We start from the raw sequence: 26,818 nt of genomic DNA on the forward strand, positions 1-26,818 counted from the left end.
GACTATTTGTAATGGGGCTTTTGAGTTCTTAGCCTCTTAGGCTAACGGTAATGGGGCTTGGTTCAGTCCCAAGTGATCCAATCAAAACCTGACACGTAGGCGATGATATGGCACTGGATCAAACCTCTTAACCAAGCCCCATAGGGTGTAGTGGGGCTTGATTCCCACCCACAAGTATTTAATCCACCCCATGCTCAAAAGCTTGTTCAAGCCCCTGTGCCATCCGCTCCCCAGTTCACTTGGGTGGTGTAGTGGTGTGCGCGAGCCACCTAGGCTACCACATGGATCACGCCCCCCCCCCCCCCCCCCCCACCAGCCTAAGTTAACATGTTTATAACAGTTGACTGTTTTGACTCGTTGACTAACTCGAGTATATCAAAATTGCCACATTACTCATTTGGGCCTTTGAAGTGACCCAATTAAACTTGTATATAAATTATTGTTACTTAAAAAGATTGTTGATATAAAAAGGTAAACTCAATACTTGATTAGCTTCCGCATTTGCGTTGGGTCTACAGAAGGCGATCTGTTTACCTCTTATACTTTATGCAGGAGGTTGTTTCCTTGAGGACATATCAGACAATAATTATTTTTTTTCTCTTATCTAACATATTAACACACAGATACATGCATGACAATTTATCTATATCCGACTCATTAATCGATCTATCTAGCATTCATATCTGAGCCAGCCGACATATCTCATCACACCTTGATATTTGAACCATCTTTTCATAAATGTAAATGAAAGATCAATAATTATTAAAAAACAAAACAAAATGTTGTTTTTAGAATAGAAAACTGATTCCCATGTGGGCATCTTTGGTTGACGTCTGTGTAACAAGATAGTGACTTTTAAACCACTTGATCTAGGGTGTAAATAAGCCAAGCTACTCAAGCTCATATAAATAAAAAATCTTTAAATAAGTCGAGCCTTTTCAAGCTCGAACCTCAAATAAAGCTCGTCTAACTCTCGAGCCCAAACTTAAGCCTTGTGCATTTTTAAGCTTCGTCACTTTTGAACTTTTATGTATTAAGTTAACACTTAACAACTGAGTTTTGGCTCGCTTAAGGCCTAAACAAGCTTGAGCCGAGTTTAGGCTAGTTACAGGGTTTTTTTCCTCAAAATATATAAAATAAAAAAAAATTGTATATAATAAATTAATTAATAATCAAGCCAAGCCTGAAAGAACAACCCACTAGTATATCAAAACGGGCCGAGCTTGAGCCTGGTCAAGCTCGGGCTCAACTAGTTTACACCCCTAACTTGATGTATGCTACATTTAAATAATAAAGTTAGGTAACGCATGTTAAATATTGATGTATGCTACATGTGAATGGTAAAAGTTTGGTATGAATTATAATCAGTCAATTGATCATAGTTCTAAATTAAAAATATAAATGTAACGAATATAAAAAAGAAATACAAAATTATCATGAAAAATACATCAGGTATTCCTAACCTATACTCATGGATATGATAGTGTATCCTTTAACTCTGCAACTGTAAATATATACAAAATGGTAGGACAAAATGTTGTCACCCTACATGAAAACCTATAGGTGTGTATGAGTTGCTAGGAGTTGGAAGCTTTAGAGTTGCAAGAATTCCAGCAGCAAGAGCACTTAATGAAGCGAGAACAAATGCCGGTACGTTCCCCCCACCGAATAACGCATCCCAAGGCCCCGCACCAAGCGACACAATCATCTGTCAACATATTCCCACAAACAATTATTCAAAGTTTCAAACAACTAATTACTGGTTATAACTATTAGAAGTTATAACCAACGTGTAACAACCCAACAACCTGTGGTATTACAATTGCTAGATTCAATACTCCAATCGCCAATCCTTGGCCGCCACCTGTATCGGCTGTTAGATCAGCTGTCACAGAGAACGGGACACTGTAAGTTATCTGCACCAAGAAACGCGTGTTAAAATATTATAAGGAAAGCAAAGGTTTAGTTGCTCATGATATGATGACACTTACAGCAAGGGGAAGGCCAAGAATGGCAAAAACAACTAAAGAAGCAGTTTTGATAGCCTCGTTTCCTCCAACCATGTTATCAGTGTTTCTAGATTCTCCTAGAGAGATTAAGGTTATAATGGCGGTGCCCGCCATGCAAGCGAACACGATAAAGTTGCTTACGGCCCACACGGATTTTGAACCGATCCATTGACACATTGGTTGTATTAAGAAAGAGCTGATACCGAGAACCACCTGTGGTGAGAAATGATATTATGAGAGCTTAACTAACGATTATCCAGAAAACTTAATAAGGAAAATATGCACAAATGGTCCTCGTGGTTGACCAATTTGCAAACTTAGTCCAAACATATGTGAGAGGGTTGCACTTGTAGTCCCCACCGTCAACTCCAGTTAGTTTTTAACGAAAAAAGTGAGGGTTTAGTTATTTTACATTTTTTTCTTCGGTTAAGACATTATATTTATAGATGGATAAGCAGATCTAAAAATGTAATGATGTTCCTCAAAGATCAGCACTGAATCAAAGGTTCGGGTTAAAAATCGAAGGTGATGAAGTCGACATTAGGAGTTCTGGAGTTTGAAAGACTACTTTATCAAGGGTTTGAATTTGAAAAGACACAATTACCCAAACATGACATCTCTTTTTTTCTGTTGAAAAGTAACAAGGACTAACAGTGGGAACTAAACATGCAACTCTCTCAAAAATGTTTGGACTCAGTTAGCATTTTAAAATTTGGGGACCAAACTTGCAATTTAGTCAAACCACAGTGACCATTTGTGCAATTTTCTCTTGTAATAATATTGTTTGCTTAATTATGAGTCTTACGGAATTCAATAGCAAACCGAAAGCTCCTTCTCGGACACCGTCATCATAAGCTTTGATTTCAGCAGTGTTTCCCTTCGGGTCGCCATGATAAACTTCTCGACCCATCCAATCGGTATCAAAAAGGAAAAACGGAAACCAGGACAACTTCACATGTGAAAAAGTAAAAGTAAAAGTAAATACAAGTCAACAAAACAACAGTTCAAATACTGAAACTTTAAACTTACCCATGTTAGAGCCATTACAGTAAGAACCGAATGCATCCCTAAAGGTAAATGGCGTAAGCTGGTCAACAAGTTGACGAGAACCGCACTAGGACTGTTGCTAAAGCTTTCGACTTGGTCTACATCAACTGTAGAGTTGGGTTTTCTCTCACTGGTCTCTATTTCAAAAGCATTTTCAAGCCGATTACCAGCTTTGTGATCAACTGAGTGTTTCTGAGATTTTGATTCTGTGTGGTCAAGACCATGCTGCTGAGCCTGAGAATCCTCCAAAAGAGGATCAACATCTGATAGCCTACTATGCTGTTTTGGTGCTAAAGGAACCTCCTTTGCAAAGACTAGTGTCACCATTGTACAAAATGTAAGAAAAACCTGTGAAAAACACCAACAATATAATCTTACGTTTCAAACACTAACAATCTTGCTAATTAGTTTCACAATATAATCTTAAAAAACCGTAAAAACTCACCACTGCAACTAAAAAGGCTGCTTTAAGATTACCACATGCCTCACAACAAGCGCCATTTGTCAAGAACGGGAACCAACTGCATATGACAAGTGTCAAAACATTGATATTACACACACACTACAGACTCGACATGGAATATTGAGCTTCTACCTGTGCCACTTTCCACTAGAACCAGATAAAAACCCTAAAATATTTCCAACTGCCATCCATGAGCAAAATATGGCATTTGCTGAGTTTCTCTGATCAGGGCCTGCCAGATCAGCAAGAAGAGCTCGAGCTGGGCCCTAACAAAAGTAATAAAGATTACTTTCATCAGTTCATGTACACATGATAGCTGCATCCCCGTTAATGCTAAAGATAAACCAAAAAACACTTGCCTGAACAGTGTTATTAGCAAGGTCAAGCATCCAAAATCCTAAGATGAACACAAAAGCAGCCCTTGGACGTGTACCTTTATATGTGCTGCAATACATAACATCCCGAGATTATATAAATTATATGCATCAAATTCTTAAAGACGATATAAAGAAGTAAGCAGAGACCTGCAATGTTCTTTAGTGTCTCCAATCAAGGATCCAATGTCTGCAGAAAACCCGATAATTATCACCTAAAGTGGAAATCGAGTTTAGTGGAGATAAAACAGAGTAACTAAGAATGATGAAAACATGATATTTGAAATTGTGCTTACAGATAGAGATATCATGAGAGATCCAAGCAAAATAAATGGTCGTCTTCTGCCATATTTTGAAGAGCATTTATCACTCCAGATACCAACACAAGGTTGAACCTAAAAAATGGGATCGTGCAAAAATAATCACAAAACTTCAATGATCATTGAACCTCATCAAGATACTAATGGAAATAAATAACTAGACATTTAATACTACAATCATGCTGTCCAAACAACAATATGTGGAGATGAATCACCGACACTGCATCTCTCCTCATTTAACTGAAGATCATATTCAACTATAAACTATTGCAAAAGATTCCGATTAGCTAACTTACGAGTGACATAGGTCATTACTTCACTCCCGCATTCCTTTTTTTTAAAATACTTCACTATTTCTAAAACAGGAACTCCATCTTACATTATGAAACTTCCTCATGTATGTTTACATCCTTAAAAAAGATCAGATATAAGGGATTTATACATATGTGGAAGAGCTATGCCTAATTCAAATGACTTTAGAACTATGAGGCGATAAAAAGAGTTATAGGGACTGAAAAGAACTGTAAACTAGTTACATACACAGCATAACCAACATTAGCAAGTGCTGGCATTCGCATGCCAATACAACGAAAAGAAACATCCTATGTTACAAATCAGTGGGCATATAACATAAATCTGATAAGTAAAAAAAATTACTGTAACTTACCACAAGACCTGTAATAGGACCACAAAGCCAGATAAATGAAGAGAATGCATGCCCTATTCCCAGTGTCTGTACCAAAAATAAAAGAACAGGAATCGATAAGAACATAACCAGAATAGAACAAGACACACTATCATGAGACTGAGAATTGAAATGGACAAAGTCATTCACAATAATACAGATACTAGCAAGCAATTGTATGCACAGTATACACACACTTAACCTACATATGAATCTTGTCTTTTTTATCTATATGGCATGTGATACTCTCAAACAATTCCATCATAGAGTCATTGTCAAACAAACTCTTGGAAAGAAAATTCATAACAGTCTAATATAGAGCCATGGGATATGCTACAGGAATTTCAATCTTATTTTATGTAGCTGAGATTAATCAAATATCAACAAAAAGACATCATCTCAGACATTCAAATAGTGAAATGAAAGAGACAGAAAGACTGCAAGAGTGTGTGTTTGATACTATGTAGTCAAAAGCCTGCAAAGCGAGGCGCTGTCATACACACGATCTGGTGGCCAGATTTTGGTCAGTGAGATTCTGGCAAAATTCTGCAAATTCCAATGAACTGGTCTGAAACATGAAAGAAAACGGCCTGGAAGCAGCCTAAATGAGAGACTAAAGCCACAAACAAACGTATGTTTATGCGATGCACCTTTTCCTATCTCGAGCCTTGGCTTTTTAAACGCCTTTGACAAGTACAAATTGATATGATCATGATGCTACAAAAGTAAGAGGAGGCAGGAACTAAATGTTGCATTCCTAAATAAGTAACGACAGAGAGAATGCAAAGGCAGAAAAGCTCAGTAGCGTAGATCTAAAGCCCTAAGCGGATCTAAATCATCAAATGAAGCAGATCGAAAAGCAAGCAAGCACCTGGATGTAGGGCGTGAGAAGCGAGAGTTGCAAGGCCCAGCCAAATTGCACACCGGCGGCAACAGCACAGCTCAAAACCAGCGTAATCAAGCTACAATTCTCCTCCGTCGGCGGATTCTTCGATTCGATGTGTCGATTGGGTTCTTCTTCTTCTTGGAATTTGACGATTTCAACATCCGCATCGTGTTTTAGGTTTCTGTAAGGTACGCCGGCGTCCATGATGGATGTAATTGGAATTGGAATTGGAATTGGAATTGGATTGTTAAGGCGGCATTGATATTAGAGGTATATGTAATTTGATTTAGATCCCGGTGGTGAGGAAGAATATGTGTGTCATCTGTGACCGTGGTTTGAGTTAACAGCAAGAATAGAATTTGCCCACGGGGAAGGAAGGAAGGAAGTTGGTGACGTTGTTTTGGTTTGGGTTCCACTTTCGTTTATGACGGGTTGGTGTTAGGGCTGTAACGGTTCATGAACACGATTTTATGTTCGTGTTCGTTTATTAAGAAAATTATTGTGTTCACGTACACAAATATAAAATCGGCAGAGCCTAGAGATTAAGACTGATGTATTTATCAATGTAAATAACGAAAGCATGTAAACGAACACGAACAAGTGTATGTTAGTGTTCATTCATTTAACTTTAAACGAACACAACCACTTAATCGAACAAATATTTATGCTCATGTTCGTTTATTTAAAAAATGAACATTTGTGTTTGTTTGTTTAAAATCTAAACGAATATAACTGAACAAATATATAAACACAAACGAACATAAATGAAAACAAATTAATAAATATAAAACTTTAAGTACATGACTCATCCAAATAATGTTTAATTATTTTTATTAATACATACACAAACATAAATAAACAGACATAAATGAACATAAATAAACGAACATAAACGAAAGTTCGTGAACATAAATGAACGAACGGAACATGTGTTCATGTTCTTTCGTTTAATTAAACGAACACAAACTTTTTGTTCATGTTTAATTAAACATAAATAAACAAACTTTTTGTTTATTAAATAAACAAACATAAACGAACTTCCCGCCGAACAGTTCACCGAATGTTCGGTTCGTTTACAGGCCTAGTTGATGTAATTTATTTTGGTGTAGATTAGGTGGAGTAGGATAGTACCATATTATTTAACCGTTCCAATAAAATATAATATTACTTAGACCCTCACGAACACGGGTAGAGCACAAACGCATCACGTCCCACTATTCGTTTGACCATTCGTATTCTTTTACCCGCACTTTTGTTCTTAATTGTAACTTTTAGATCCTTAATTATAGTTTTTTCATGAAAGTTAAAATTCCGCATGTGTTCTTAAACTTTTAAGAAAGGAAAATTGGACTTCAATAATTTAAACTATTAACAATTGATCAATATTAATCCTTACTAATAATATGATCAATGACAACCTTAACTTTTAGTTTTACTACCAATAACAATTTCTCATTAATATGCTTTACTCTATTATTTATTAGTTAGTGGGACTGTTTTGGTAATTTCACATCAACTTAAAGAAACATAACTAACGGAGTTAATGATCTGTGAGACTCTAACGTGATTGTTATTGTTATCACAATTGAAAGTTGAGACTACCAATGATCAAATTGTTAACCAATGCAATGGTTATTAGTTATTTTTTATTATAATATTTAATTCTTCTTTAAGAAATTATACCTTGTCTTAAATATCTACTCCATCGTCACAGTTTTAGGAGAAGTAATTTGCCGATTACAAACAAAAGTAGATAATCTGAACAAGAATTGAGTTATACTTCATGTAACTTGCCTAATTTGTACACCAAACGGTTTCTAGCCTAGCAGCATTAAAATGGCAGTAAAGGTGTTCTGCTTAAGTGATTAAGCTTTCTGATCTCATGGTGAACATCCGTATAGATTTAAAAGTAAGTTTAGAGGGTGTGCTAGTTAGCAGGTCTAAAAAATTCAATATCATGCTTAAACATGTTTGGTTTAACTGCTAACACTAATAATTACCAGTGGCCACTAAAAGTTTCAGTAAAAAGTTCATAAACTAAATAAATTAAATACTTTTACAAAAAGATGAAAATCACTTCATAAAAGTGTATTAGTATTTCTACAAGCAATATATCAACATAATAAATCTCTTTAATATAAGACGTTGAATTTGAATAGTGTTGAGTTTACTTGTTTCCCTTTATTTGTATTTCAAAGCCCACACTCACCCACCTAAAGGCTAAAACAATACTTCATTTGCCAACACCGTTATTCCCCAAATCCGCAGCCGCTTTAGCAGCTCGACTCAACGCATCGGACATCCAAAGAGCCCCTTTTGAGAAATAGCTACTGTTCACAACCGTTGTAGCAGCAGCTGCAGCCGATCTACCAGTAGCCGACATGATCGATTTAGTTGTATCAGAAATATGATAATTCTTGTCTACAGATCTAACTGCTTCAACTCCAGCACAAAATTTATCAGTCAACCCAATTCTCTCACTTAATTCAGCCACTTTTGCAGCTGCACTTGCAGACACTTGATGCGATTCATCAAACGCCTTCGCTTTTGCCAACGCGTCTTTGCCCAAAATATACCCTTTTGCCAACATTGTTTTCACCACATCTTGAGCCACCGTCACTGCTTCTCCTGCTGTGTAAGCATATTGATTTTCTTGGTGTGATGCCTGCATGAATACGTTCAGATGACAATAATGAGAAAGTAATTAACAGGGAAGATGTTAGGTGTTAGATGCATTACATATGAAGTATTTCCGTCTTCTGGAATCCATGAAGAAGCTCTGGTCCAATACTCGGTCTCATCATAATCTTGTCCCCATTTTGTTATGCATATAGTCTGGTCCAAAAGTGTTGCTCCCTGTAAACAGAATAATATTCATCATTAGAAGTTAGAACGATAACTAACTCTAACTTAACTGAACAGTAAGTGGTAAAAAAGCATATGTCATATTTGCAACAATTCTTACCTAAACCAGATTTTTAAATTTTGTTGAACGACTAATTGAATGTTGCAAAAAGTGTGAGAGTAATGACTTACACTAAGCAAGACTGCTGTTTCTAAAGCATAAGCGTCCTTAAATGTTACATAAGCTGTACACGCATAATCACCGGCTCTGTGTATCAACCATGAGAATACCTCTAGTTAGGATAGTGAAGTAATTATAATTAATACAGACATAAAACTATGGGAAAATAAAACAAATAAAGCAATGCAAACAAATTAATGTATACAACATGATAAGGATGACCCAACGAGTTAAAATTTCCAACCAGTCAACAACTTACAAAGAGATATTAGTTGGCCAACAACACAACAACATCAGGGGGGGGTGTTATAGGCCTGTAAACGAACCGAACGTTCAGTAAATCGTTCGTGACCCACCCGCCCAGCGGCAAGTTCATTTATGTTCGCTTAAACAAACGAACATGAGCAACATTTTTTGTTCATTTAGTTAACGAACAAACATAAACACATGTCTTGTTCATGAATGGTCGTTTATTTAAGTTCGTTTATCTTCATTCATTTGCGTTCAATAATTTGTGTTCGTTAGTTTACGTTTATATGTTTACTTATAATTATGCCACTCACTTATGTTCGTTCATCTATGTTCATTTATAATGTTTTTTACGTTCATGACTGTTCCTTTATACACAGTTATACTGTTAACAAACAAACATAAGCACACACAACACGTTCATTTTCTTAATGAACAAACACAAACAAGAACTACTCTGTTCATCTAATTGCTCGTGTTTGACCGTTTTTCGGTGTTAAGTTAAACAAACGAACATGAGCATGCATCGTCCGTGTTCATTCGGTTCATTTACAGTCCTAGATGGTTGGCTTGCAGCCTTGCATAAGAAAAGTATATAGTCTTACTTTAAACAATAAATCCAAAGAGGGAACACACACATATATGTATATAAAATGCACACATATACACATATATCACACATACACAATCTAGTTAGGGTTCTACTATCCCACTAAATATTATGATTACATACAGAACAAAATGAATTACACACTTTTCCATTCTTAAAAAATTTATAAATAAAAGAAAATAATGAAAAAGCAATTTTGTTTCTCTCTGATGAATTTCACCATATACGTATGCATCTGACTGTCTAAAACTTAATAGAGAGCATACACTCTCCTAAAAAACGTCTTCTAAAATCCACCTATTGTCAGCTTCGTAGGACTTGAACTTCTCTATTTCTTACCAAAGAGCATTTTGATAATTCATGATTTTTATTATATTTAAAATTAAAAATCTTTTTCAATGGATTTCCAAATATGTAGGTGTTAAATGTATGGACATGATGGATTGCGGTGTCATGTCTAGGGGCACAAAACTGTAAGCCATGGTAAAAGAAAGGACCCTCGCAGAGGCTATTTTTATAAGTTTTTACATACTAGAATGACAAAAACTATAATTTCTTCTATGTATTGTAAACGATTTTACTTACAAACTTTAAAGTCCTTTACCATAGATTAACATAACAAAAGAAGTGTGACTTCACAAAGATTAAAGCAACTGCTCTCGCAAACGGATTGAATTGTACTGGTTAGTCGAATCAGGAATCATCTATGTATACATAAAGGTCTGGTTGAGTACCCTTGAACCAGTTCCATTTAAAGTGCCTGCTTATTGGCTTGATCAATTGAACTGGTAAAACCAAGTCGTTGGTAGGACCAAATTTACCAAAAAAAATGCATTCCTTTCGATCATGGATTGACTCGTTTTGTCTATCCTATGCTTCTTGTTGAGATTTCAAATACACACCAAACTATAAACCATTTCGATATTTTATTTTGAATTTGTTATATAATATATATAAATATATAGAACTACAATTTTTAAAATTATTATCATATTATAGGGTTTTGAAAGTTGTTAGATTACTAGCTGGTAAGGTGGTCGGTTCAATTAAGGACACTTCCAATTATGATAACACTTTGTAGTATTAAAAATGAAAATAATAATGGTAATGCCAAAATCTTATGACATGTGGTGATGGTTGAGTCAACTCAATGGGGTTTCCTAGGGGTGCAAACAAGCCGAGCTCGACTGGGCTTAAGCTTGGTTTCGAACAAGGCTTAAGCTTGGTTTCGAACAATTAGGCGAACAGTCAACCATCTCTTTTGTGATGGTTGACTGTTCCTTTATGCTGTTAACAAACAAACATAAGCAAACACAACACGTTCATTTTCTTAAAGAACAAACACGAACAAGAATTACTCTGTTTGTGTTTGACTGTTTTTCGGTTAAGTTAAAACGAACGAACAAGAGCATGCACCGTTCGTGTTCGTTTGGTCCGTTTACAGTCCTAGATAGTTGGCTTTCAGCCTTGCATAAGAAAAGTAAATAGTCTTACTTTAAACAATAAGTTTGCACAAATATTAATAGTCTATAATTATAGAATAAAATCTTGATTTATTGAGAAGCAATCATCACATGCTTTCTGGAATAATAACTTTAAGTAACTTGGACGAAAATTAGTAATTACTAACAATCTAGCATCATGCATAATAAAGAAGTATTGGAGCATTCCCAGCCCATTCCTTACCATATATCCATATATCACTAAAAATCACTGTATTTTCTCTCTCCTATTTAATTAAATAATACTTTTTATACCTTAATCATTATCTTTTCTTTCTCTTTCACTCACAACCACTTTTAGAAAATATTAAAATATTATACGGTATGCACAGTAAAACCCCAAATTTAACTTTCCCATATAACATTTTTTTCTCAACTCTACTCACAACCACTCATAACCATACCATATAATTTACAAACCCCCCTCACACAAATATAGGGAATAGGCTGAGAATGCTCTAAAGCATTTATTGACTCCAATCAAATGGGAAATTTAATAACAATAAACTTATAAACAGCTTATACAAACAGATAAAAGATTATGGAAGCACCTGATGATATCAATATGTTCAATCGTTCCACAAAAAGCAAAGAAAGTAAAACCCCAAATTTAACTTTCCCATATAACATTTTTTCTCTCCTCTACTCACAACCACTCATAACCATACCATATAATTTACAAAACCCCCTCACACAAATATAGGGAATAGGCTGAGAATGCTCTAAAGCATTTATTGACTCCAATCAAATGGGAAATTTAATAACAATAAACTTATAAACAGCTTACACAGACAGATAAAAGATTATGGAAGCACCTGATGATATCAATATGTTCAATCGTTCCACAAAAAGCAAAGAAGTCGCGAACATCATTCTCGGTTGCCCTAGGGGACAAGCTGGTAACTTCAGCTATATGTTCTATAGCCATATCCAAATCTACCAAAATAGATATGCTTTTATTAAATATGGCAAAAAAAAAGGATTTATTTATCTAGTTTATATTTTGCTCCGCTTAGATTAGCTTCATACAATTTGAAAAATTGACATACTTTTTTTGACATTTTCGCAATAAATCATCACCAATTTACAAGTTTAGAAACTCTTTGCTACATTATATATAAACCCTAAAACCCAAATTCAAGTTTGCATCGAAGAACCCTAAAAGTACCACGGTTGCATTCGGCTGGGGAGTTGCAAGTACTTAGCCTAGGTATTATAAAAATTAAAATCTGAGTTGGGCCGACTAGCTAGAGTGTAATCGATTCCGAGTAACGTTGGCTGAGTTGAAGAAACTCGCCTGAGTACTCGGCCGCATAGACCGATTTTTACAACAATGCCAAAACCCATAATATCACAGAAACCCTAAATTCCAAACCTTTCAGAAGACTAACTAACTAACTAACAGTCATCCTCGAAGAAAAATATAAATTACGGTGCGAGATTTATGAACATCAATTGATATTTTAGGGCAATTACAGTCGTAATTAATCAATAGATGTTCGATTAATTGGAAATAATAATAATGAAATCAGTTACAACAAGAATAGAATAGAATAGAATAATTAAATTGTGACGTACCTGTTTGTTATCTCTTCCGACGTGATTGAAAGCGGATCGAAGCTTCAAGACCAACTTTACATTACACGTTAACGACTCTCCTACTATTTCATCTAAAAACCTAGGGGTATTGAATATTAATTAACTTCGGCTTTCTAGTTTAGGCTACTACTTCATTAAATTAAATACAAAATAGTTGCTTTAATTAACCCCAACGTTGCGGTCAATGGAATTGGACAAAAATGTAACAGGGATCAAAATGTAAGGAATTTCAAAAATGAGGAGTCAGGCTATAAATTTGCACAATTTATAAAAGTTTTCGAACGAAACCGGGTAAATTTACACTACTGATAAAAAAACAGACGGGCGGTGGGGTTGATCTCTGGTTACAGGCAGGACGTCACGGGAACTCGATCGGGGTCGGTTTGTACCATATTAAAGCTTGTAGGATTGTTTGTGTGGCTTACTAGAACACGAGGGTAATCATACTAAAAAGTTTTGAGGTTAATTGTGTAATTAATAAAACTTTAAGGTTACCATGTTAAAAAGTAGAAAGTTTTGGGGTACTATTTGTAAATAGATGTGTGGGTTAATTATGTAATTAATGAATCTTGAGGTATACAATATGTAAATAGTTGTGCTCGGATTTTAAAAACTACAATTTTAATATACACTATAATATAATAATTTGAATTTTTGTTGATTTGGTTTGGTTCGTATTAAGTTACAAACCGATCATTTAGAGTTTTATCCAACTTTAGAAGTTTGGGATTATGATTTGATAAAGGTTTGGTTGATTACATTAGAGTCATTCGATTGACGGGCTAGGTCCTTCCTAGCTCCACCTCTTGAAGCGACTATTTGAACGGCTAATGACGCTTGAGTGGCTTGCCTGATACTTGAAGATATTAGTATTCCAACCCAAAGGCTTATAGCTTCGTGATGACCGTCGTTTTAGTCATTCAAAAACCCAATTAAACTAAATAGTTAGAGTAAGTAGGGTATCATATCCACGAGGAGCATGTGGTCAGTATTACAAAGTTGTTTGATTTTTAATATATAATTAATTAACTAAGATGGACAAACGATGTTAAGCGAAAATTAATAGATTGATTTTAAAAACAATTTAATGAAAATGCAACCTCCTTCGGGTTCAGGTTCAAGGTTTCACACAAAACTCGTTTGATCAATTGGACACCACATAGACATGGTGTTGGAAATTAGTTAAAGTGGATATTGAAACAGGCTTTTGTCATCAAATCTATACAATTCAATTACTCAGTCTACTAGTATCAAGTCAACCCCCTTTAGTCTCCCAACCCGCTTCTAGGTTTTGTCATCAACCGAACATGGTTGTAAAGAAAGAACTCAAAACACCAACAAACTGTTTAATTAACTAATACTTCAATATGTTAAATGTTTGTCATCACATAAACAAATCCAATACATAAACAAACAAAATTAAGTGCTTAACCTATATGAACCAATCACCCGGAGAAAGTTACAACAAGATTAGCCTTGCGTCATTATGGTTATTGCTTCTTGATTTACGTGTGTGGCAGCCAAAGGCTGCTGCTCCCTTGAGCTTTGCCCTACTGCCGTTCACCAACTCCCCTGGTAAGAACCCTCTTTTTCTTTTTTAATCCACTCCATAATCAAAAGTCAAAAGGCCTTGGACTTCTAGCAGCCCAATTCGGTTCATGGTATTATAAGTGGCCCACGATAGTTCCCACATTACGTTGAAAGTTGAAATAGTGGATGACAAATTTATTTATCAATTCTTTTGTTTTACTTGGGTTCACAGGCATCACGAATTAACAACATCAAGCTTTAATTCATATGGAGTCAATATTTTTTCATTCATATAAATGATTTCAGTTCCATTTTAGATCTTTATCTCCTTGACCTGAAAGATATAAAAATAACTTAATATAATTCCATTTCAACAAATATTATAACTAAAAATACAATATAATTAATAATTAGTCACAACTAAGCACCCATTCATCACATCCCCACACTTATCATTTGCTTACCCTCAAGCAAACTCTCATGCAACACATACACCTTGATCGATGATTCGTAAATTACCACGATTAATACTAGTGAGGTATAAGGTCATACCCAATTCCCAAGAACTGACACTGTCAAGGTTGATAACCCACAAAATAATTTAATGTTACAATTTAAAACTAATGAACCGCCCAAACGAGTGTACTTTGTTTCTGGTTAAGGCACACATGGTCACACACCTCATAATATAACATCTCTCCTCTCGGTTTAATATCTGGACTAGCAAAAGATGTGCTAGTATCACTCTGCTCTCATTATCACTCATAAGCAAATATTCATCCATAAAGCTGCTTTGACACAAATGCCAATCAAGATGTCTTAAAAGGGTGGTAACGGGGCCAGGTTTAAGGGTATGGAAGGGAATTTTTGAAGTAGCTCAGACGATCCGATCCGGATTACAAAACAACTAAACAAATAACGACTTAATTTATTCCAACGACTAAACAACTAAACAAACTCACTGACTTTCATTTACAACCAGTACCTACCAGAACATTGACTTTTTTTTTTACATAAACGAACTACTGAATACATAACTGCATATACACAGACATATTTTTGGCTTTTCCTTTTTTTTAAGCATACTAACGTAATGCTTAATACTGTAACAAATACAGATACAAAATCAAAAACAAATACAATTACAAATAAACCTAGTAAGCCGAATCGTCTCGTAACATAATGTCGGGGTTAACAAAATGAAAAAAATAAGTCCAAGAAAGGTTTTCTAAGGGACCCAACCCCCCGCCCCTCACTTTAACCATCCTCATATGTATAATGTATGAGGGCCCAACTCCCCAGTACCCACACTCTCGCTCATCCAGACGAGGCTTAACCTAATTGCCTCTATCACTTTTGCATTTTGCCAACTACGATCCCGTAATCCATGAACATCAATGAAAGCACTCAAATGACATGTGTGTACTATATATTATATGTGTATTATATATATTGGGTCAACTCACACACGTACCGGAGGAATAGGGCTGAGGATATAAACATGTGTACCTGTCCCCATGACTCGTTATCCCCGCCTAAACGATCCCATTTTCAAAATTTCTTTTTGAAAAACATTTGTATGGGAAGACTTTCGAGAAGCTTAAAAACTGACCATGACCAAAGACCTCTACTTGGCATTAATAATAGCAATAAATTATTTATAATTCTGGCTTTTGCGCACAATTAAGGCACTATAACGCAAAAATTTTAATTTTACCCCCATCCCCACACTTGAGGTTGACATTGTCCTCAATGTTTAAAATGTAGAATTAAAAATATATTATAGAGGACGGGGTTAAAATTGACTTATTATAAATTTTAAAACCGGGCTTAATGTGATGGTCCTAAAAATTATACAACTATATAATTACACTTTTAACAGTAAAACTAATAAAACAAAGAGAATTATAAGAACGAAATCACCTGATAAGAAAAATAAGCCACTCAAACATACTCGTGATTGCGCACAACGAACCCGGCTCCTCAATTCACTCAACAGAATCTACAAACTCTCACACGTGTAGAAGCACGCTTCTCACAATGGTTAGGATAGGTCTTTTAAACCGTTTGCAAAACTGTTAATTTTAATTACCAAGCCAAATTAAATAAATTTTATAATTAGATTTGTTAAACTAGTAAAATTGTTAAAAGACCTAACTCACTTTCGTAGGAATCACGATTGCATTTAGCGTATGCAACAAGCCCTTTAAACCCCCCGGTAGCCCGGGTGGACGAGTGAGGTCTTGTGAGGGTTTTTTGTGAACTACACCCACAAAGTTCTAAGTACAACATAATATACACGTACCTAAATACAAGGCCGGGTTGCCTCCTGGTTAGCGCTAAATTTTTTCTAAGGTCTTCAGTCGGACCATACCTGATGTGACATTCATGGTGGTCTCGTATGATGCATGCCTCCTTCCGCTCCTAAACTTGTTCTACTCTCATCATTAGATTTTTTCCAGACTTGATCATAAAATTTACACATTTCTCTATAACAATCAAACTCCACCTTTTCTTCTTCTTCTTCTTCTTCTTCTCCTTCTTAACTTCTTCTTTATCTTCTCTTCATTTAACCTGTCAATCATAAAACATTCTTTCTTTTCTGTTTGATTCTCCTTATTAGGAGATCCACACTTATCAGTTTTATGATTAAACGAATTAGAAAACACCTTCAAACTCATTTTCTTTTCCCCGAACCTCATTCTAACCGTTCCCTCAGCACAATTAATAATAGCCTTTGTGGTAGCTAAAAACAGTCTACCCATAATAAAGTCGGTTGTGTATTCTTTACACAATCAAGCACGAGGAAATCCACAGGATAAAAGAATTCACCAACTTTTACAATCACATCCTTTACAATCCCCCTAGGATACTTAGGAGTTTGATCAGCCAACACCACTGTTGTTTTAACTTTTTGTAGTGGCCCAAAATCATACTGATCATACAAACTCCCCAGTAAAATACTTACACAAGCTCCAAGATCCAATAAAGCCCTATCTAATTTAAAATCACCTATTTGTATTGAAATAATAGGTGTTCCTGGATCTTGAAGTTTTGGGGGAAGGGTACCCATCAAAACGGCGTTCACACTAGTTGTTAAATCAAGTTGTTTAGGAAACTTGTGACGTCGCTTGTGGGTACTTAACTCTTCTAAACACTCAACATGATCAGGACTCGCTTTAATTTGTTCAAGCAACGGTTTATTTATTTTCACTTTTTCAAAATTTTCCCACTTTTCACTCTTAGGTTGTTCTCGTTTACTTAAATTTTTCGGTGCTAGTAAAGCCATTGGAAATGGAACTTTCACATTCAAATTTACTAATTTCAGAAAACATGTTATTTGAATCACTTTCAGACTTTTTAAAACTTTTAACTTCCTGATCATGTTCACTATCACCCTTAGACTCGGTTATATCATTCACCCCACCCTTAACACATTATGGTGAATGAGTTTCAACAATAGAAATTTCGGAAAGAGGACGAGTACTTACCTCATTTATGTGGACACTCGTTGTGTTAGACGATTTGTGAGCTGGACATATCTGAGTATCACTACAAAGCTTACCTTGATCTCTTCTAATAACTGCCACTTCTTCAGTTAACTGTTCAACCTGCTGTGACAATGCCTTGATTTATTTATCTCTGATCTCGTTGCCTTTTTGAATATCCATCATTAACTCAATAATTGTATCCAATTTTTCATTGATGGAGTTATCATCTGACCCATGCTGACCGTTTGCCTATTCCCTTGATTCTGCAAGTTTCTTTGATAGTTACTTTGACTTCCTTCATAGCAATTATGAATTGTGTCTCAAAAGATCTTGCATTCTGATGTGGTGGCTCGAACAGTGAGGCGTTCTTTGGTACTATAGGCATAAAATGACTGACAACTCCTCTAACTGGGGCTCTGTGATTCGCCCTTGGCACCCCATCCATGTACACATCCTGACCCTGCTGTCCTCCATAATCGTTCTGTTGATAACCATTATACCTTTGCCGACCCAACTTGACCCGATTATGACCTCTTTGATTAAATTGTGGCACTCGAGGCACAAACTCATCATATTCATTTTGGTTTTGGGTTTGAGGATGTGGCAGGTCAAAGTTTGAAAATTGTGGTAATGGGCTACCTGGTGGACTTTGATAACTGTAATAACTCATAACCGAACTACACGTATGCTGCCGACACTATAATAAGTTCCTGCAAAAGCAAAGACAAACAATACCAAGTGTAATACCGAACTTAAACAAATCGAAATAAAAAGAAAAATATTTTTGGATTTTTTTTAATATTTTTAGTTTTAAAAAAATTAATCAAACAAGCAACGCAACACTAAGCGCACTAGCTCCCCGGCAGCGGCGCCATTTTGATGACCGTCGTTTTAGTCATTCAAAAACCCAATTAAACTAAATAGTTAGAGTAAGTAGGGTATCGTATCCACGAGGAGCATGTGGTCAGTATTACAAAGTTTGTTTGATTTTTAATATATAATTAATTAACTAAGATGGACAAACGATGTTAAGCGAAAATTAATAGATTGATTTTAAAAACAATTTAAAGAAAATGCAACCTCCTTCGGGTTCAGGTTCAAGGTTTCACACAAAACTCGTTTGATCAATTGGACACCACATAGACATGGTGTTGGAAATTAGTTAAAGTGGATATTGAAACAGGCTTTTGTCATCAAACCTATACAATTCAATTACTCAGTCTACTAGTATCAAGTCAACCCCCTTTAGTCTCCCAACCCCCTTCTAGGTTTTGTCATCAACCGAACATGGTTGTAAAGAACTCAAAACACCAACAAACTGTTTAATTAACTAATACTTCAATATGTTAAATGTTTGTCATCACATAAACAAATCCAATACATAAACAAACAAAATTAAGTGCTTAACCTATATGAACCAATCACCCGGAGAAAGTTACAACAAGATTAGCCTTGCGTCATTACGGTTATTGCTTCTTGATTTACGTGTGTGGCAGCCGAAGGCTGCTGCTCCCTTGCGCTTTGCCCTACTGCCGTTCACCAACTCCCCTGGTTAGAACCCTCTTTTTCTTTTTTAATCCACTCCATAATCTAAAGTCAAAAGGCCTTGGACTTCTAGCAGCCCAATTCGGTTCATGGTATTATATGTGGTCCACGATAGTTCCCACTTTACGTTGAAAGTTGAATAGTGGATGACAAATTTATTTATCAATTCTTTTGTTTTACTTGGGTTCACAGGCATCACGAATTAACACCGTCAAGCTTTAATTCATATGGAGTCAATATTTTTTTTCATTCATATAAATGATTTCAGTTCCATTTTAGATCTTTATCTCCTTGACCTGAAAGATATAAAAATAACTTTATATAATTCCATTTCAACAAATATTATAACTAAAAATACAATATTATTAATAATTAGTCACAACTAAGCACCCACTCATCACTTCGTCTATGAAAAAGATGACAGACTTTATAAAATGGGTTAGGATCCCATATTTTTTAAACTATGTACATTAAAGCTTTGAATTCAAAATGATTTCTAATTCGATTCAAAAAATCCAAATATGGAATTTGAACTCATATGGACTCAAATTTTGAGTTTTATGCATTGATTCGAATACTAAACACCCCTTTGAAAACCTCATAAAATTTAAGATCTCACTCTCATTTATTTACCCAAGTAAAACACAAAATTTACTTGGTGAGAAATAGTGAGTCTCAGGGTAGGCTAAACAAATATGATATATAAAGCAGTGCTTTAGTCTAAAAAAATAGGGCCGATCCCATTAAAAATTTAGTTTGTTATATGGCCTAACTTTTTCTACTAAAGGGTGGTGCCCTGCTATCCAATAAAAGGAGCATAAGAAAACATCCGAGGCAATTCCATTTTTGATTGGTATGTATTGTTGTTTCTTTCTAATTGGTGGGTATCTTGTCATTCTTATATATATGTGTTGAGAGCTTGTCTTGTTAGTATGGCAGTGGGGGAAGCTTAGTGTTAATGACATTGACTATATTCAGGGCCGTCTCCGAGGATTTAAATACCTCGGCTGAGCTAAAATAATAAAGGTCATAGACTCTTACGAGTAACGAAATCTATAAGTTAATTTTTGTAAAAGCCGATTAACGTTATAACAATAAGCAGAGCAAAAATATAATATTAAAATCATATACCGTAATAGTAATAGCTAACGCTAACCGATGATTCTTGTAGTTCTCCTAGCATTCTAGCAAAAATCTAGTTTTCTCTTTTTATGTTTTTGAGCACCGAATGATTGTTTAAAAGACATAATTAATTGCTAAAAATCAAATACAAACAATCAGGAAATTCATAATATCAAAATGAGTTTATCATGATATTAACACTGACAATGCTAGAAATTTATGAAAAGAGGGTCAAAATAAATAAAATAGTTTATATTCTCTAACATTACTATATATATAATTTTTTTTTCTCTCAGCCAATCAACATATTGCGAGCAATGGATTATTAAATAACACTACCATTTTTCAATAAAAAGAAATAGCATATATATAACTATATTCTAAATGACATAAAGTAATAACAAATTAAACTACAACTTAACATAATCTAGATACTTCAACTAAAATCAAATAGTAAAACTACCTAAAATACTCCGGCCACACATTTCAAGGCTTGTTGTATTTGTGTTTCTTAATACAAAATGACAATGAGTTAAAGAGGTAAATATTAGGTCATATGTTTTTAACTTTTAGCTAGGCTTTTATTGTTATACAAAAATGCCTCTACTATTATCTTTCTAATATCATTCTCTTTTAACAGGTGGTTTCCGGTTACCGCTCTGGATTAAAAAAAAATCAAAACATTTTATCACCTCTTTCCTACTATCTACTAAAACAGGGTCAAAACTACAGAAGAAATCAGGGAAAATGAAATATATATATACGTTATATCAGAAAATTTTTAAAATTTTTGTGCCCAAAAATGAACGTGCCCCGGCCGGCCGCCCACATTGCACACCATGAGGGCCGTCCCTGACTATATTAGTGGCTAATATCTTCAGTTTGAGATATGGTGGGAGTTTGCGGATTCTTCTTCTAGTTGATGTTCTAATTCCTTTGTCTAAAATAAGTCTTTGTATGCATTAAATCTTGAGCTCTTACAAATAATAATTAAGGCTTTCTAATCAATTGTGTTAGAACCTAGGGGATGAATAAGTTACAGTTAAAATTAGTTTTGGTTTTTAACAAATTTCCCAAAGTTCTTGGGAATGATATGTAATCTTCAAATGTGTAAAGAGATAAAAGGAAGAATTGCATCCACTCCTCAATCTTCAACTAAGAGTTTGTTTTCTACCAAAATCATTTATCAAAAAAGTTGAGGAGTAGTTGTCATTTCTCGCTACGAAGGTAGCGATCACATTATTAAATTCTCACTAATAGGGTAGTGATCACAATTAAGTGGGTTATAATTTGCCTTATAATATCTATAGAGTTTACCAAACACAAATTTACATGGTGTACTTAATAAATATTACATTTCAAACTCGCAAGTACCTCTCTCAAATACATGAGTGCATGTTTGATAAATAATGTTGCAATAAATCTCTTTTAAACCACACAACTTGCATCTCCGTGATTATTTTGATACCGATCGTTCTTTAGGCTTAGAAACATTATTGATATATTATGATATTATGGTTATTCAATTTATGATGAAAGTCTCAAGGCTAGCTTAGAACATGAAGGACCTACGATAATATATGGATCAAGATTATTGAATATGTTTTTGTCTTGGTCAAGACGAGTGACACTAATGGGATGTATAGTGACATCTTTTCCTTGCACACATACTTTGACTTATGTATATGTTCTCTTTAGACTAGCCATAAGTCCATACTCTAGGTGTGTAGACCATCAAGTCCCGGATCGATAATCAACCACGAACTAAACAAATAACTCTTGTTTATTAATCAGAAAATCTCACTCAAAAAACTGATTACAACTCTATCAAACCCTAACTCGGTTTGACTCTTGATAAACCCTAACTCGGTTACATCTAGATGAACCCTAACTCGGTTACATCTCGTGTGTGTCTCTAGATGAACCCTAACTCGGTTACACCTCACACATCACACCACTCTATAATGTCAAATCATGACATGTTTATATAGATTAACCTAACTTGCTAGCCAATACATTACCTGTTATAATTACATTAAAATTAGGAAATATAACATAATTAGGAAACATAACCAACTATGACCAGCTTGTCAACATTGGTCCCTCAAGTTCATCGACTTGTGACTTGGAGTCCGAAATTACTTCTAACAATCACCCCCTAATTTCTGACTCGAAATAGATAGATCTTTGTCTTTAAACTTGTCTTCTTTGACACGTCTGATTCGACACACGATCTTGACCTTCTCGGCTTTACAACCATCTTGGTCTTGATCTCTCGGAACTCCTCTTGATCCATGTCTATGTTCTTTCGGTTCTCTCGAACTCGACTACCTCCATGACCCTGTTCCCGACCATTCCCTCGGTCGTATGAACTCGCATAACCACTCCTTTGGCTACAATCCCAATCATCTAATCAAGCGAACATCAATCTTCTTGATCTTCTTAGTGAGCACCCGGTTCGATTCAACATATCAAATCCTTTGGCCAGAACATAACTCGTTTAACCCGTATAAAGTAAACTATGAATTTTTCGTCGTCCACAGAAAGAAAATGACAAACTTTTCTTTTCTTTGGATTCCACGTAACACAAAATCAAATCTAATTTTTAACTTTTGACTTTCTATCCAAACAACCAATCAAATATAGAAATCCTTTTCTTTGCCTTTTACCTTTACCACAAATCAGATCACGTATACGAAAACTATCTTCCACACCGCAACACGATCTCGCAAGTCTACGAAATCCAACAATTGATGTGAACAGCCCCAAATAAACTTTCAATCGATCAGCTTTGAACGTCTTTTCAAAACCGAACAAACCTTTGCAACACTCCGATCAGTCTACTCGATGTCGTCGTAATAGTACCCACGATTCGGTAACCCAACTTGGTTCTGATATGCGTCGGTGATAACTCCTCCTCAAGCCAACGCTCGGTGTCGATCACTGTACCGTTGATCCGCCTCACCGCCGATCAAAGTTAACTTGATTATCGATTTCTTGAACTTGGCTCTGATACCAATTCAAGTCCCGGATCGATAATCAACCACGAACTAAACAAATAACTCTTGTTTATTAATCAGAAAATCTCACTCAAAAAACTGATTACAACTCTATCAAACCCTAACTCAGTTTGACTCCTGATAAACCCTAACTCGGTTACATCTAGATGAACCCTAACTCGGTTACATCTCGTGTGTGTCTCTAGATGAACCCTAACTCGGTTACACCTCACACATCACACCACTCTATAATGTCAAACCATGACATGTTTATATAAACTAAGCTAACTTGCTGGCCAATACATTACCTGTTATAATTACATTACAATTAGGAAATATAACATAATTAGGAAACATAACCAACTATGACCAGCTTGTCAACATTGGTCCCTCAAGTTTACCGACTTACTTGGAGTCCGAAATTACTTCCAACAGACCATCATCTTCTTAGTCCTGGGTTCGAACATGACTTCATTCGTTTTTGAAGATACTCCCCCTAGACTTTTAATTTACTTTATAAAATCATTTTACAAGTTTTTTTTTAGTTTTAATTAAATGATTGACCAAATTATTTAACTTTTTTTTTTTTTTGTGTCTTCTTACTTAAAAACATGCATTTGTTGAGTTTTGGAACCATGTTGTCTGGCCCGTTGGGGTGTTTTACCCAAGTTTACCTTTCGAAAAAAAATTATTTTGTTAACACGTGAAATTTCTTCAATAGGAATACAAACACTCCATGACGTGAGCATGGGAATTTTTTTAACGTATGTTTTGCTGTTTTGACCAAGTGTTGGCGGTCAGTTCATTGGTCGCGGTGTCTATATATCAAAGGTTTTAAATCACTTTCATACTAGTTCAAACAATGAAATCAATCATGAGCTTGCAAGATTAAAATCCATTTTAAATACTAAAAACCACCAGTTTGTATACATGAAAAAAATGTAAATATAGTTCATTTCTGGTGAACCCTTTGACTCGTCACTCGTGGTACGTGTCTGCGTAGAAAAAGGGATATGTGGATGGCGCAGTAGAACAAGAAAGGAGAACGGTGTTGTAACCTTAGGGATTTCAAATAAAAAGAAGAAACAATGGGAAAGCGTTGATTTACTAGGAAGCAACCGATTAAGAGTTGACCGAGTCGACGAAATCCGTGCTAATGGGCTGATGGTGAGACTGGAAAAATGGAATAGCGGGGTGTTTTGTGTTTATAGCTTTCTAAAGTATATGGGTTATATTTGTACATGTATTTAATGAAAATTTTAAAACATGTTGACGTTGGTGAAATGACCAAATTACTTGCAGGTCAAAAAATACTATGAAAGACCGGAAAATCAAAAAAAAAAAGAAAAAAAAGAAGAAGAAAGAACTACAATATGGTGTTTCCGCTCGATTAAAAACAAATAAAAAAAATATCTATGACAAACCATCTCAATAAAAATCAAAAACATAATTCAAACAATTAACTAACTAAATAAAGCTTTTCAATAATACAAAATAAACTCTGTAGGAAAATGGGACACTTTTATATTAAAATTAATATTAATAATAACGATACTCTTTAACATGAAAATAAGTAGTACATGTACCGTAATACAAACTAAAACAAATAATGAAAGAATATAACAATTATGTTAAATGATTCCAACCAAGCTTCTTCAAATGATAAAGTCTTCAATAGTTTTCTTTAGCAGCATTTTCTTGTAATCTTCTTGACAAGAACTTAGTTTCAACTTTTACCAAAACAAGGTCTTCTAGTCGGCTCTTAGCTGCAACAATGAACAAACTAAATTTGACGGTTGAGGCTGAGGCACGCGTTTAACACGCTTCCCTTAAAACAGATTTCGCGCCTCTACATAAGACAACGCGTCTGTCTCCCAGGGTACAACAGCCTAAGCAGTTGGTACTACCGGAGATGTCCATGGCCCGAGGCTACATCGGGTAAATTGTAGTGTTAGAACTTGTGGAAAAATAGAATAAAAAAGCTAGATGAATTAATTAGAGAAACTCATCTCTATATATTCCCAACATAAGGATCTTCAAAACTTTCTTCTTCACCAAGAACTCTTCTTGTATGCATACATCTCCTTGTATTTTCAAACTAATACTTTTTCTAATCTTCTCTAAAATGAGGCACATAGCCTATATGTATAAGAGTTATGGATGGTAAATAATCTCTCTTAATTATAAATTTAATTAGAGACATAAAGTCTAATAAAATCTAATCAAATTCATAAAGAGCTCTACTCAAAAGTTTTTCATCATATGAAGAATTTAATATCAATATAAATTTTAATAAATCAAACAAGTGACATAAAGAATATAATATTAATAATTCAATAAATTTCCATTCACATTATCCAATTTTCCAACAATCCCCCACATGAATGGAGATTGATAAAAACACTCAAAATATCCAATGTAACCTCGACAGTTGAGTATTGCAAGATAGGTAGCTGTTAGCTTTAAACCTTCCATTGTGAAGTACACTTAGTCTCCTAGCGGTTAGTAGACGCGGTGTCCTTAAACAAACCCCCATTTGTGTAGACGACAATACACTTCACACAATACTCTCCCTAGCCGGGCACATCCCCTCATTGTCGTGTCCATTATGGTCATGAAACACTAGCCTGGTTCTGTGAAAGCTCTAGGAATTGCGCACCCCACAATTTCATTTGAAGCGACCACACCTCTCTTTCACATAGGTGATTATCCATAAATCATTAAAAGCATTTAGGTTATAAATCATTAACCATACATATGCTTAGCCTCACAACATGTCACTGCTGTTATTGGAATGGACTAGGAAGTAGTTAGACTCCCTTTTTTAATTTAGGAGGATATAGATATTAGCTTATATATCAGCTTATACATAAGCTATGCCCCCACAGTGACCACCTTTAGATATATAATTAGGTTGTCCTATTGAACTTAGATCATGGGATCTCCAGTCAACTAAGTTAGGTTTACCTTTATATACCCTTTTTATGGGCTTTAGTCTCATTCCACAACTTGATCTCTACTAAACCCTCATGTTGTTGGATCCATAACATTATCTTTGACTATGTCTAGTCACTACAGATAGGTTGCGTAGTTGAGATCAGTTGTCATGATGTGTTCTTAACTTATAAGTTAATTTTGCCTATTGTTAACTTTCTAAGTCAATAACCTCAGTGGCCACCTGAATCTGGTTATAATATTTGTCTTGTAAGATACACTTATCATTCAGGCAAACACATATCCATTATGCACTATGACCTTTTTGTTCTCCACTAAGTCGTGTGTTTGCAATGTTAGATAGGATTACTATAATCCTCATTGCTAAACCTTCCAAGTTCAAATGCAAGACACCTCCACATTTAAGT

General features: G+C 35.1%; 2 protein-coding genes across 2 annotated transcripts; both read right to left on the minus strand.

Moving 5' to 3' along the window:
• Positions 1 to 1,400: 1,400 nt before the first annotated feature.
• Positions 1,401 to 5,988, minus strand: LOC143620462 (sucrose transport protein SUC3-like). The gene is made up of 12 exons (XM_077092160.1): positions 5,770 to 5,988; positions 4,881 to 4,946; positions 4,190 to 4,288; positions 4,044 to 4,108; positions 3,879 to 3,963; positions 3,652 to 3,785; positions 3,502 to 3,577; positions 3,039 to 3,404; positions 2,815 to 2,958; positions 1,992 to 2,222; positions 1,809 to 1,916; positions 1,401 to 1,708 (listed from the first exon to the last, which is right to left on the minus strand). The coding sequence occupies exons 1-12, from the start codon at positions 5,986 to 5,988 to the stop codon at positions 1,541 to 1,543; spliced, it is 1,761 nt and encodes a 586-aa protein (XP_076948275.1). The 3' UTR covers positions 1,401 to 1,540.
• Positions 5,989 to 7,882: 1,894 nt separating this feature from the next.
• LOC143619498 (binding partner of ACD11 1-like) lies at positions 7,883 to 12,806 on the minus strand. The gene is made up of 5 exons (XM_077091416.1): positions 12,770 to 12,806; positions 11,986 to 12,106; positions 8,821 to 8,896; positions 8,524 to 8,640; positions 7,883 to 8,449 (listed from the first exon to the last, which is right to left on the minus strand). The coding sequence occupies exons 2-5, from the start codon at positions 12,096 to 12,098 to the stop codon at positions 8,018 to 8,020; spliced, it is 738 nt and encodes a 245-aa protein (XP_076947531.1). The 5' UTR covers positions 12,099 to 12,106; positions 12,770 to 12,806; the 3' UTR covers positions 7,883 to 8,017.
• Between the last annotated feature and the right edge of the window lie 14,012 nt (positions 12,807 to 26,818).

Source organism: Bidens hawaiensis, unplaced genomic scaffold (genome assembly GCF_021521415.1).
Source record: "Bidens hawaiensis isolate Kalapana, Puna unplaced genomic scaffold, B.hawaiensis_p1.1 tig00000296_1, whole genome shotgun sequence".
NCBI lineage: Eukaryota > Viridiplantae > Streptophyta > Magnoliopsida > Asterales > Asteraceae > Bidens > Bidens hawaiensis.